This window comes from Coptis chinensis, chromosome 2 (genome assembly GCF_015680905.1).
Source record: "Coptis chinensis isolate HL-2020 chromosome 2, ASM1568090v1, whole genome shotgun sequence".
Taxonomy (NCBI): Eukaryota; Viridiplantae; Streptophyta; class Magnoliopsida; order Ranunculales; family Ranunculaceae; genus Coptis; species Coptis chinensis.
In genome coordinates, this window is record NC_141457.1 from 74,574,943 (window position 1) to 74,590,061 (window position 15,119).

At 34.3% G+C, this 15,119-nt stretch overlaps 2 protein-coding genes across 2 annotated transcripts; both read right to left on the reverse strand.

Moving 5' to 3' along the window:
- Positions 1-1,462: 1,462 nt before the first annotated feature.
- LOC147517789 (uncharacterized) lies at positions 1,463-2,872 on the reverse strand. Its single transcript, XM_086593709.1, has one exon. The coding sequence runs from the start codon at positions 2,870-2,872 to the stop codon at positions 1,463-1,465; it is 1,410 nt and encodes a 469-aa protein (XP_086449835.1).
- Positions 2,873-3,164: 292 nt separating this feature from the next.
- Positions 3,165-3,743, reverse strand: LOC147517790 (uncharacterized). The gene has a single exon (XM_086593710.1). It carries the CDS (start codon positions 3,741-3,743, stop codon positions 3,165-3,167), a length of 579 nt encoding a protein of 192 aa, XP_086449836.1.
- Positions 3,744-15,119: the final 11,376 nt, after the last annotated feature.

The window sequence follows — 15,119 nt, forward strand, 5'->3', positions numbered from 1 at the left end:
TCTGAAAGACATGCTTCTGGTCAAGAATAAAACATCGCATAAGAGTTTATAGCTATAACCCTGGCCTGATTCAGTCATGCAAGCTAAAAAAAAATAGTATATTGATACAATTAGAGGGTTGGGAGTTAGTATGGGAAAGTTATGGAAGACAAATATGTAATATAACTCTTGATTAGCATAGTTAGATCATCAAACAGGATGACCAAGGCCACCACCTCTAAGCACAATGATTTCAATTAATAGTTGCATTTGGTGTTCCTATTGGTCCGGTCATGATGGTAAGCTTATAAATTTTAGGATGAGTAATGCAAGTTTGAGAATATAACGGTCACGATAATGCAAGTCCAGTCACGATAATGCAAGCCTGAAGAAAACCCACCCAATGTTTGCTCCACGTTATGCCTTTAAGAAATTATGAGCTGAGAAAGTTATGATGTCAAAGCTAGTGCTTTATCGTGGATTATAGACTGAAAAGGACCAATATGACTGAAAGGTAAACTCACATGAGGCTAAAAATACCGAAAGATAGCGACTGCTGAGATTGTATTGTAGATGAATAGTGGCAAAGATGGACGAAACTCCGTACATCGTATGACACACGAGAGTGCAACCGATGTAGAAATGCTTGCAGGCCTACATCGTGTACCATAGAGACACAATCAGTGTATAAAATAAAGCAAGATACAAATAATATACAAATTCGGAGAAGAACAATACATACCAACGACTATTGTACATTGCAAGAATGGAGGACATCATTGTAGACAACATTTCTAGTGTAAGTTTCAGAGCGACCACGTATTGTTCCTTTCTTGACTAAAACTTTGGTAGAAGATTGCGATATTCCTCTTGATAAAGCAACATAGAGCTGGCCATGGGAGAAAACATGATCCGGCAAATACACTCCAACGTTTGGAATGGTTTGCCCCTGCGATTTGTTAATTATGAGAGCGAAGCTCAACTTGATAGGAAATTGTTTCCTAATGAGCGTGAAAGGCAACCTTGCATCCAGGGAAGGGTGCAGTGGGATGCGGGGAAGGAAAACTCTAGCACCAGCAGAATTTCCAGTAACAATCTATGTATCAATGACATGTGCATCGCATCCTCTACATATCAACCTTGTTCCATTACAGAGGCCATTTTTAGGATCTAAATTTCTTGTGAGTATAATGGGAGCTCCCAATTTAAGTTTCAATTTGTGAGGAGGTAGACCACTTGGACATAGAGAATTCAAGTACTCATTCAGGTACAAACCACGTGAATCATTCTCAACCGAATCGAAAGAGTAGTACGTGACTTCTTCACTTGGAAACTGATCAATTATTTCATCATTCAATAAGTCGACCGTTTCATTTCTGGGAGTTATTATTGCCTTATCAATCATGTAGTCAATGTCACCAGCATTTTCATGTAATCTTGGGAAGATCTCATTTATAAGATTCCCAGGTGAATGCTCATTGTCTTACGGTACAACAATATCTTGAGGAAGCGCAATCATGTCCTCATCAATAAATGGTTCAATACCATTGCCTATGCGTATAAGGAACTCTGCAAAAGTCGGATCATTTCTCGCCCGCATGTTTTCCTTTAAATGTATAACTTGTACAGTCTCCCAAAGTGGGGAGTTTGTAATACACGCACCAATAGTCTGTGCCCTCGTACCACGGGGAACCACAGGAAGCACTTGGGAGAAATCTCCACCCATAACGAAAACTTTTCCCCCAAAAGGTAGGTCATTGCTGGTGATGTCTCTTAAAGTTCTGTCCAGTGCCTCAAAAGCATGACGATGTGTCATCGTAGCCTCATCCCATATTAGTATGCTCGCCTGTTGCAACAAACATGCCAAACCGTTTCCCCTGTCATGCTTGCTTATTTTGCATGTGGACATGGATGTAATTGGGATTGGTATCTTGAATCGTGAATGGGCTGTACGGCCTCCAGGCATCATTATAGCAGCAATTCCCGATGTTGCTGCTGCAATCGCAATTTTTCCTTCACCACGGATTTTTGCTAGAATGGCTTTATATAAGTATGTTTTACTTGTACCTCCTGGGCCATCAACAAAATATACGCCACCTTCTTTCCGCTGAATTGATCCCATAATCTTATCAAAAGTATTTCTTTGATCATCATTAAGTTTGCCTATTGCAGAGATGTCTTCTGAAGTAATGGGAATATTTCGTTCTTCTCTGACCAAATTGGAAGTTTCATGAAGGTTAATGTGGTCATCAATGATTTCAGCCAAATCATAGGCCAAAATTTGTTTACTATGTTGGTCCAATAACACTTTAAGTTCATACAACAAACGATCCGTCACATAGCTCGTGTTTGAATTGGAAGCGGCATAGTCTTCTGACATATACCCATGAAATTCATTCCACAAATCACGTACACCGGCGGGATTACAATAGACCAGAATAGTAACAAACAATTTCCGCAAAGAAGATGGCATTTGTATCATCGATGCCTCAAGCAAATAGTTGCGAACATCGTTATCCCTTTCAAGCAGGCCCAATTCCTCAGCTGCTTCTTTAAATGTGGGGTGTACAGTAGATCCAACAGTTCGCAGGTGCTCAAATGACGTTGGGCCTCTAATATGATTAAGTAGCACCCTCAAGTAGTATCTCTCACCCTCAAGAGGTGAAACGGCAAAAAGTCTCCCAATGACACGATTTTGTCCAATTCTGTCTTGCCAATGCTTACCCGACTTATTCCACACATAACGTCCTGGGATTTCACGATAGAGATAATGTCGAGCAGCTTCATTAGTGCTATTAAGAGTAAAAAATTCTATTAACATTGTGCGGGAGTTCCTATCATCAACCAAAACATCCTCAATGAGGCGATTGCCTCGGTAGGTAACCTCATGCATATTTTTAAGGTGGACTTGCAAAGAGTACACGGATGGGTATATTTGGCTAAGGGGGAATTCAAAAATTCTCCACATGGCTTCTTGTGGGCAAATCCAACGTCCATCTACATACTACTTTATTTCATCTTGTTCTTTGTTGTTTTCCGAGCTAACTTCCAATGCCACTCGATCTGAACCCTTGTAGATATACTTGTATAAATATTTGACACTTTTAACGCTCGAGCATACCTCGACATTGATATGGCAGTTGTACTTCTTAAGTAACCACGGGTTATAAGGAACAACCCAACGATTATCGACGACGATTTTGTACAACTGCAAATGCACCGTTGTTTCGCCTCATGTATACTGCATAGGAATTGCTTCCTTGATTAGTAACTGGAGCGAACTGCTTTGGGAAATTTTCAGAACACTTTTGATCCTTCATGCAAACACACTGTGGGTTCAAACTACCACACGGTCCATGAATCATGTGTTTAACAACAATTTCATATAGTTCTGGTTCAAGCGTTGGGTCCGGAATTTCTGCTCTGACAATTTTGTCATAATCTTCTGCAGTAGTTATCTTGTCATCTTCATCAAGGATCAGTAGGACGTGTGCGTGCGGTAATCCTCTCTTTTGGAATTCAATAGCATGCACGTGCGCAACTACTTTCCCAAGCACCTCTTTAGTAAATAGATCATTCTTTAACTCCTCAAGCTTGGCATGAAAGATCCTAACAATCAAATCCGGTCTGTCATTGGGAACTTGTCTTTCTAACAACTCAACGGTTATTTCCTCCCAAGATGGATTGCAAGTTATTGTGATAAACAAATCTGGCCTTCCATACTTTTGAACTACTGCCATGGCATCATGATATCGATGATGCATGTCTCGGGGGCACCCCGTAAAAGATGGAGGCAAGATTGTTTTGCGCCCCACATTACCTTTATTTGGAATAAGAATGGATTTTAGGATTTGCAATTTATAAAACGTTCTTAAGAACTAAAAGTAATTGCATACCTGAATGCAATTCTCCTGAGTTTAAAGAATCTTGCAACCCTTGATAAAGCTCAGCCCGTATTTCTTGCTGATGATCCCGCACCCACCTCAATCTTAGAGTTGATATTTTAACGTAGTTGTCAACTATATATTGTTGCAAAAGACGACCACTACGGAGAAGAAGAAGTGGATCATCCGGTCGAATCTAATAATGAGATCATATGTTAGTTTTTTTTCGACGGGGAAAAACCTAGCCTGACCATAAAAAACATGAAAGTAGAAGTGGGAACTCACCTGCAGCAAGTAATAATAAAATTCTTGACAGCTAAGTCATGCTCCATTAGAGCGGAACATATGCAAATTCCATCCTGGGTTGCCGTGAGGGAGTAGTAGAGGCTACTGAAGTGGATCGTAATAGCCTGCTGTATCAGGGACATTCTCAAACTCTCCAGATATTCTTTGAGCCATGATGTCTCTTTCATTAAGGTCACTTGGATCTTCACCACCAACTAAAATGGCTGCTACTTGAGCAGATGTAGGCAAGCTATATTGATGAGCCCCTGTTGGGTTATCCTTAATAAGCAAACGAAGATTTGGCAATGACGATAGCTGCGATACCTGGCGAAATATCTTAACGTACGGGTTCTCCTTTAAAGCCTTATGAATGATTGCTAGCACCCGTCTATCCAACAATCCACTTTCAGCTATACGGTAGTCAAGCTCATAATCCGTGTCGTATATATACATCTGAAGATACCTAGGCCTGTCGCCAGGGTTGGGCAAAAGGCTGCCAATACGATGATAAATAGATCCCCGAGCTTTATACGTGTAAATTCCTTCACGACCGTCTACGAGTTCTTCATCTATGTTGCCTAAAATCAATACCTTCAATCGTCTGAGATGTATATAGATTGGTCAACTCAGCAGGTGCTTCCATAGAAGGTAAACTTATGGTCCCATTTGAGTAACATAAGCCAAGTGGCTCGCGGTGGAAAAGCCTAGCTCGATAGTGTGGACAGTTCCTAGGTTGCAGTAAACGATGGGTTTGAACACTCGAAGAGTCAACATAACCTCGTGCACAATTGTGATTTCGCTTTCTCCTTGTCGGCACTCTTCTTTGGTGGTCACTATGATCATTACCTAAGGTTTCATTCTTTGAAGGTTAACATATTATAGAAGCGTAGGTATGAATAAATTGAAACATGCAAGATGGATATATTTAATTCAAGGACAAAGTGAAACCTTGCAAAGCAACAACTTCATCTATTAATTCCCCACTGTTTCCTCCAATATCCCCAGAGTGCATAACAGTATTAATCCCACAGAATGGATAAGTAGCATCTACACCGAAATCTTCGTGATCAGCATCTAAGTCAGCAGATAACCGTAAATTTTTTTTTTTTTTTTCAAGATTAGTGAATGATAAGTGTTTAATGATCACTGGCGTAAAAGTAGGTTACAAGTATAACCTTTAAAAGCTTCATCCTCGTAGTCAGTGCTGCTCTGGCTATCACCATCATTGAAGGTTATGTAACTGAGATCACATTCGCCAGAGATTTCTTCAGGAGGTATACCCAAAACTGCAAAAAAAAAAGACAAAATAGGAGATGTGATACGCACGGACAAATTTATTCAATCGATAATGCAATATGCATGGAATAATTTGTCCCATTGAGGAATAAGCTAGGGTGGTATTAGTGACAAAATAATTCTAGGGGTTTTAGATTTACCATCATTGCTTCGACTTTCTGATGGAAGTGATGTTGCATCAATACAACCCAATTCTTGATTGCCTAAGTTTCAGGCTCGTTGCCTTATATGAGTCAGGCGTCTCCACTGGGAATGTTGACCTTCACAAAGCATTTGGCTGGAAATATTCCTAGCTTGGCGTCGTACGTGAGTCAGCATATGAGGGGTTAGACTGTTGGAGTCCAACAAATTCATAAGTAGGAATCAATCGAGGCGAACGCCATGCCACACGCATGCGTTCTCTCTGAGTAGCAAGTTGTTCATTTGTTTGGTTTTGGACTCGGCGATAATAATTCCTTCGGATACGTTCCTTTCGGTGGGCTAGCTGTACTGAAGTCAAATTTCTCTGCCTCTCTCGTTCTCTTAGTCTCTGAGCCTGTTGTTGTTGTTGGAGCACATTATTATCACTAACAGAAAGCAAATTTGGATGGCCTCCGGTCCCAGCCATTGCCAAATGCTGGCAAATGGAAAATAACTTGGTTATATATGAAGTGCGCAGTCTATAAAGCAATAATACAGTGGAAAAAGAATGGAAAATGTACATAAGGAAAAAAAGAAATTGAAGAAGAAATTGCAAAAACAACATAAAATAACTCAGAGCATGGCTCACCTCAATTATTGAATTAGAGGCAACTCTGATCGAAAATAGTGACAAACAAAGAGATAGGCAAGGTTGGGTGAAGAGGCCAAAACTGAAAGAAGGCAAACTACAAATAGCAAATGAAAACAGAATACACAAAATCGATGTCTAATAAAGAAGGCAACTAATCTTTGAACTTTATAGAAGATTAAATAGATTTAAATAAAAATTTAGAAAAGTTACTGTGTGCAAAACAACGGACAAATGGTATGCATTAATACATGCATAGAGTCAAAGTCGATTTCTCAATAGATTATTATAACTGTAATGGGACTCGAGAATTCATTGAGGACCACTCACTGCAACCGAAAGTAATAGTTCTCTTTTCAAGAATGTTAAAACAAAATATTATAGTTAGTTCACTTTTCTTCTTTCCTTGGGTAGTTCTAATGGTAAAGAGATAATGGAACTAATAAGCCTAATATATATCGATTGCCAATAGTTCCATTCTTTTTTTCCTTGAATTACATGTCGAGTTTTTGATATAAATTGCATTGTCAAAATATCAAAGGAGGACATTTGAAATCCCAACCATATAATGATGTAACTAATATATGTCTAAGTATATGTGTCGACACGAGTTTCCTCAATGAATAGTAGACAATACCTAGCTTTAAAATTCATATCAACCAAATCGATCTCTATGAACCAAATTGATCTTCGTAGTCTCGGAATTTACCTCAACCCACCAGCAAGGAAACCTGAGTAATGCATTGTCACCGAGAGCTACAAAACGAAAGACACATTGTTAGCCTAAGGTTTATATTTAACACCATATAAAAGACCATGTATTATCAAAACAACCATATATAGTGCACCACATATATACCAAAACTTAGTTCGATAAAAAGAAAAACATGAGCACCCCGCTTGTTATTTACAAAGGAACTATAGGCGTCCGCTTATAAAGAAGCCATAGGCGACCGCATGTAAAATGCCAATAAACATAAATGTCCACATATATTGCATCACTCCCCCACCAAGAGATGATGATTATGAGAATAAAACTTTGAGGTTTTACTGTTGATAAATTAACTAATTGGATGAGTGTTATTCGCCAGCTCAATGAGTTGGATACATCTAACCTGAGTAAAAACAACGACACATTTCATCACGAGATTCCAATAAATTACATAGTATTTCGAATTTCAAGACAAAAAAGTGTCCTTTACTTGTAGTATGTAACTCACAAAGTGGGATGCCAAGTTTCCTAGGACGCTTGTCGGTAAGAAGGTTAAGGAAGATTAAGATCTTGCACATGCACTACAGTAACACACAAACGGAATTGACAATAAAACAAAAAACAAACAATGGAATGCAGAGCAATATCCTTACACCACAAAATAGGTTGGTGACTCATGAAACATATATAACTCAACTACGTAAGATCAAACGCACAACTTAGTATGTTAAAATATTAAACTGTCTAACTTGCTTAGGTACGCTTAGCTAGATATATGGATACCCACAAATATTGTCATGTTGCATACTTGAGGATATTTTGGAATAAACTATTTAGCAACAAGGGTTGTCGGTAAAAAGTTTAAGTAAGATTAAGATTTTGCACTTGTACTACAGTAACACACAAACAGAATTAACAATAGAACAAATAACAAACAATGGAATGCAGAGCAATATCCTTACGGCACAAAATAGGCTGGTGACTAAAGAAAAATATATAAGTCAACTACGTAAGATCTAATGCACAACTTAGTATGTTAGAATATTAAATTTTCTATTTTGCTTAACGCACAACTTAGTATGTTAAAATATTAAATTTTCTATCTTGCTTAGGTCCGATGAGCTAGATATATGGATACCCACAAACATTGTCAAGGTGCATACTTTAGGATATTTTTGGAATAAACTATTCAGTAGCAAGGGACAAAATTGAGTATCATAGATTCATAAAGCTCGGTTAAAGACATGCATATAAGCAAGGACACATAGGCTTATCTAGATTCCTTCGCGACAGGCCATACGTGCTAGGACAATTCTAGTGAATTGTACTTCCCCACCTTATACTTGACACGATACCAAAGTTGCAACTTAATTGCAACAATCCTTTACCTTTTTTGCATACAAACAATATAAGTAAATTCTTAATTGTAAAAGCGCATATAACCGATAGATACTGACCATTTACGCCTTTGGAATTAATTGGAATAATAATACAATACGGTTCATTCTGTCTCAGAAAGGATTCGCAACCCAAGACGCTTGAAACTCAAAACAAAAAAAATAAAAAATATATAAAAAAAATGGTTTATCAAGTATATATGGTACTAAAAACTTTGGATGTTAAACTGAAATAAGTATAGTAGCCTATGTTCAAGTAAGTACCCCGTTGGTACATGAATCCATGTAATAGAATGTTGAAATGCGATCTAATCCCCTAGTCAAAAATAGAGAAATGCAAGCTAATCTTGAAACACAAGCCAATCCACTCATACTAACTAACAACTCTTAGTATGACAGGACTGATTGGACTACCAATAAAAATTGATTAACCAAAAAAATTGTTATTGTGTTAGTAGGTCACACGCATGTTTAGTATGGGAATGGAGAAAAAATGACCTCGCATGACTATTGTGGGTCCAATCATGTGCGAAAAAAAATTCAGAAACCGGTGTAAAGCGACACCATTTGGTTCTACTAGTATGCATACCACACATTGTCTTACAGGTGATGCTATAGAGAATATTGTGTTAATTTGAAATGACATATAAGGAAGCCGGGATGACTGATAAGGCTATTTACTCCTTCCATGTAGAGTGACACATGAAACCTTATTAAAATTTTGATAACGGTGCATAAAAATAGATAGAAAGACATATGAAGGCCAAATTCATACGACAGTACATTATAATACAAAATTCATAGTACTATCCCCAAAATGTTAACCCAATACAACGATTATAGAACAACAAATATTAAAGTAGAACAAACATAAATAACCATCAAATAAGCATTTAATCAAACAATTTGTGATTACCAACATAAATTACAAAATTACAGAAGGATACGCAACAATTTGGTGCATGGAAATTTATTTTTGTCTAAAGTGAACAGTAAAAGTTAAATTGGTGAGTACAAAAAAAAAACACTTAACGCATTTAACAAACTGAAATGGTCAGTAGTATCTCAACAGCATATGTTGAAAGACCAAAAATTCAATGAAAAAATATAAAAAATTTAGGCAGAAGACCATACCTTTGCATTTGAAATGAGAAGTTGCAAATTGCACTTGATGAGACAGCTCTAGCCTGAAATTGGAACAATCCATGAAATGAATATTCGAAGTGTAGACTGTAAAAAAGGATAAATCAAAACATAAAGTATATGATTATTTAGAACACAATTAAAATTAATTAACCAGAAAAGAAGACAATTAATATTTAAGAAAAAAAAGGTAAAACCAATGACATCTACACTGAGCTAAGTGAATGATAGTCGAACCTATTTCCTGAAAATCGGTCCTTTCCATATCAGAATCTGACAGAGGCACCACATAAAATGCCAATTTTCTTAGACTTGTTAAATTCTAACTTTTTAGTAGTCACATATTAATATATAATTGTGGTTCTCAACCATGAATTCTTACTTTGTAAGGATTACAAAGAGCATAGCACAATCGCAAAGAGCACTGAGAAGATGTAAATCCCTGTAGCTGAAACAACATAAAGCATTGTAAAGTTTTCCACCCCAAGCAGCTCTTGAATGTGCACGTTGAAAGAACTGGTGTGCTGCAGCAACAAAGGAATCCTCAAATCAGCTTCATTAGCTGGAGAGTTGTACGCCTTTTAGGAGTCCTCTTCTGGGCCTGGGACCTCTTCCTTCAAATTCACCTCTGCACTGGGCAACCCTTGATAGTTTTTCACCAATAAGGCAGCTATGAGGGAAAATAGTCATATGTGGTGCCTATGTGGAGGTAACAAGTTGCTGATCAAAGTTGCTTGCATTGAGAATGCGCGCTCTTACAAAAACTTGTAAGTACTCATGTTATTTCTAACATTCTACAAAAATTAAAAACTAGAGATACGTTCATGTTCTTTAATTTTTCATTCACATTTTTTTCTCGACCACATCAAAATGGTTTTCTACTAAATATTTTCTTTCGAGTAGTAAATATTTATAACATAACAACCAACCTTTACACCCCATGCTAAATTCATTTTTTTTTTCTCGGCTACATCAAAATGTCTTTTTACTAAATATTTATAACCTACAAAGTCCTGTTACTTAACAACGTAACAAATCTTTATGCCTTAATTAAAATCAATTTTTTTCTTAGGCTACATTCCATTTTATTATTATTATTATTATTTTGTTTTTAGAAAACTAGATACTTATGGGCCTACAATAGACTCTCGCCCACACATATAACAAACAACCTCGATCTATACTCAATTTTAATCACCAATTATTTCCTCGGCCACATCGAAATCTTTTTTTTTTACTAAATATGGTTTTATTGAAAACTGAATATTTATAGCGAGTACCAACCACGCCTAGATTTGATTGATTACTAAACAACCAACATTTAAGCCTTAACATGTATACTCATTTTTCTCAACATTTTTTTTTGTTAAATGCTGTTTTATTAAAAAATAAATGACAACTAGCCAAAGTATTAAATATTTGAACCCGAAGTATTAAATATTTAAATGCGAGTCGAATATAAGATTTATAAAAGTTGAATAGTACTCTAATTTGAACAATCAAAACTTGATTTGGACGTAGATCTATATGGACAAACTAAAAAATAATATATGTAGTCAAAATGTTTTTGCTAGATCTATAGTGGACCAATTTTTTTACTTTTACGACAAACTCAATAAGTAGCTGCTAGGTAATATGAAAACATTTGGGAATTGGTTCACAATATATTGTGCTCTGAAAGTCCATGTTGATGATAACAAAGTTATTTCACAAGTGAAAGTTCATGTGGATTCAATATTTGATATACTAAATGGAGAACGAAATATGGTAATTAAGGTATATTATATGATAATTGTGCAAATAACAACAAATATGCGAAACATTAATAAGCTAGCTAGTCAACCTAAGAATTGACTAAATCGACATTGTAAAACATTAAGTATAAATTTATAATACTTTGTTTAAATTCAAAAAATTTGTCACTCACTCAGTAAACATTAAGTGATTGCATGATAATAGAACCAAATTTCCACCAACAGAACCAACAAGTGTAAGCCCAAAGCCACAATAAAACCCTTTAATACCCTGCTTTCTATATCTTTGCACTATCAACAATCTTGTGCTAACATTTGAGATATTTATGTTTTCCATCCTAAGCTTTTTAATATTATCCAAGGGATGAGTAATGAGTAAGGGTTGTAGCAACCACTATACAAAAGTAGAGAACCAACGCATTAATTGCATAATTGTTAGATCGATGATGAAAAATTCCACTGTCAGCTCTATCCTTCATAGACACCTTCAAGAGTATTCAAATGGGATATTATAATATGTTAGGTAAAAACTTTTAAAGCTAAAATAGGCATGGTATAATTTTACCAATCCTCGATCCTTATATATATATATATATATATATATATATATATATATATATATATATATATATATTATAGCTATACACTCTTAGCTCTATTTTTCAAGGTTTTACAGAGTCTCCAATTTTTTATAAACTCTAATACTAATTACGAAAAAAAAAAACTCCAAATCCTTAGATATATATATTTTAGTTATACCCTCACCAATTTATTTTTTGGAGTACTCACAGAGACTCTAATTTTTTCTAAACTCTATTACTAATTATGAAAAAGTAGGATATAAATAAAGAAACAATCTCATCTAGAGTTTCACAGAGTCTCCAATTTTTTTTAAACAATATAGCTAATTACGGAAAAAAAAAAAAACAAAAAAAAAAAAAAAAAAAAAAAAAACAACAACAAAACTAAATTGCTAAAAATAATAGTTTCAACTAAAAACGATTTTCCTAAAACCCTTACGCCACAAAAAATTTAGGTGAATTTTAACATTACAAAACTTTTTTCTAAAAAATAACAATAAAACTATGAAAGAACAAAGGAAAAAATGAATTGAGTTGCTTTAACATTTACTTTATGCATTTGTTAACCACACATGTGACTGGAAAAAAATGAAAAAAAAGTCAACTAATCATAAAATAAGTAACAGTGTGCACCCAAAACAAATAAAATTGTATTGTATGCACTATATATATAGGCCTAAACAAATAAAGTTTGATCAATTTGGTGTGTCATCCACTGTGGGATTTAGACATTTAGTAATAGTTAAGGATTTCGAAAACCACAATTTCGGCCACAACAATTACTACATATTCCAATTAAATTTTTGAATTTTATAATTTCTAATTTTAGCGGAATAACGTGATTCAGTTAAAGTGGACGTTGTCTTAAATAAATTATATAACTATGGATTTAGTTAAAGTGGGCATTGGGCTTAAATAAATTATATTCCAAACCAAAACAAATTACATATGGAAAATTAAATTATACAAAAAATAACATCACAAAATATATAATAGAAAAAAATTAAAATAACGGCAAACCAATAATGATAAATATTTTAAAATATATATAATACTGCATGAAACTAACGTCAAAGAACAATTAACGGGAAACAGAAAACTAGATTCAAATGCATCGAACTAACCTCAAATAATATTTAACGAGAAATTGGAAATTAGATGCACATGCAAACATTAAACTAATCTTAAAAAGTAATTAATGGACAATCGGAATATGGATACAACTGTATTAAACTAATCTCAAAGAATAATTAATGGGAAATCAAAACTTGGATGCATCAAACTAACATAAAAAAATAATTGTCGGAAAATCGAAAACTTAATGCAAATGAACTAACTCTCAAAAATTAAATTAACGGAAAATTGGAAACTGGATGCAACTGTATTGAACTAACTTAAAAAAAATTAACTATAAATTGGAAACCAGATGCAAATGAGTGGAACTAATCTTAAAAAATAATTAACAGGAAATAAAAAACCGGATGCAACTACATTGAACTAATCTCAAAAAATAAAATGGATGCAAATGCTTTAAACTAACCTCAATAAATAATTAACAAAAAATCAGAAATTGGATGCAAATTATTGAACTAACCTCAAACAATAATTAACGGAAAATCAGAAACTATATGCAAATGCAACCTTATTGAATAATAAACGAGAAATCAGAAACTGAATGCAAATATATTAAACTACTTAATCGTAAAGAATAATTAACGGAAAATCGGAAACTGGATGCAAATGCATTGAACTGACCTCAAAGAACAATTAACATGAAATTAGAAATTAGATGCAAATACATTGAACTAACTGCAAAAAATAATTAACAATAAATAGGAAATTGGATGCAACTGCATTGAACTAACCTCAAAAAATAAATAACAAAAAATCAGAAACTGGATGCAAATGCATTGAACTGACCTCAAAATATAGTTGTGTTATATGTTGTGGGAATGTCTCGATAAGTATAGTTTTACATTTAAAACGGTGTTTATCTTCTTCTTTTTCGTATGATTTGGAGCACCTTTCTATTCAAGTAGCTTCATTATGAACTTTATTTTATTAGACAATCTCACAAAACTTCAATCAAATTTCTATTATTAAACAACAAAATGAAGTTGAAGGGTTTTATCAATGGTGAGTTACTTTTTTTTTTTAATGGAGAGCACGTGGAGTTTTTATGTTATAAGAAATTTGGATGAGTGATCAATATAATATTTGTATATAATAGTTATGCATATATAGTTGCATATATTTTTCAGAATAATTAATATGATAGGACCCGTTCGTAGATAATATTTGAATATCCCACATAATGAGTTAGGTATAACTTAAAGAATAATTAACGAAAAATCGGGGACTGGATAATCTTTGATGATCCCATATAGTAAATCAAACATAATTTATTTTTATGTCATGTTTGTAAGGACACTACAGATGGATCAGTAGAAAGTTGGTATTACACATCACATTAGATAATTAAAAGGAAATCGAAAACTGGATTCAAATACATTGAACTGAGCTTAAAGAGTAATTAACGGGAAATCAAAAACTTTATGCAAATGTAATAAACTAAACTCAAAAAGTAATTAACTAGAAATCAGAAACTGGATGCAACTACATTAAATTAACGTCAGAGAATAACTAACGAGAAATTAGAAATTGGATGCAAATCCTTGAAAAATATTTAACGAAAAATCAGAAACGGTATACAAATGCATCAAACAAACCTCAAATAATAATTAACGGGGAATCGAAAATTGGATACAAATGCATTGAACTAACCTCAAAACATAATTAACAAAAAATAAAAAACCGAATGCAACTGCATTGAACTAACCTCAAAGAATAATTGGTGGAAAATCAGAAACTAGATGCAAATACATTGAAATAACCTCAAAGAATAGTTAACGGGGAATCGGAAACTGGATACAAATGCATTGAACCAACCTCAAAACATAATTAACAAAAAATCAAAAACCGAATGCAACTGCATTGAACTAACCTCATAGAATAATTGGCAGAAAATCAGAAACTAGATGCAAATACATTGAAATAACCTCAAAGAATAGTTAACAGGAAATCAGAAATTGGATGAAATTGCATCGAACTAACCTCAAAGCATAAATAATCAGAAATCATAAACTAGATACATATGTATTAAACTAACCTCAATAAGTTATTAATGAGAAATCGAAAACTGGATGAAAATGCAATGAACTAATCTCAAAGACTAATTAACGAAACATCGAAAAATGGATGCAACTGCACATTGAACTAACCCCAATGAATAATTAACGAGAAATCATAAATTTGATGC

What these genes read in the sequence shown, in the direction of transcription:
- LOC147517789 (XM_086593709.1), bottom strand. Translation starts at nt 2,872, where the DNA reads ATGCATGAGGTTACCTACCGAGGCAATCGCCTCATTGAGGATGTTTTG.
- LOC147517790 (XM_086593710.1), bottom strand. Translation starts at nt 3,743, where the DNA reads ATGCATCATCGATATCATGATGCCATGGCAGTAGTTCAAAAGTATGGA.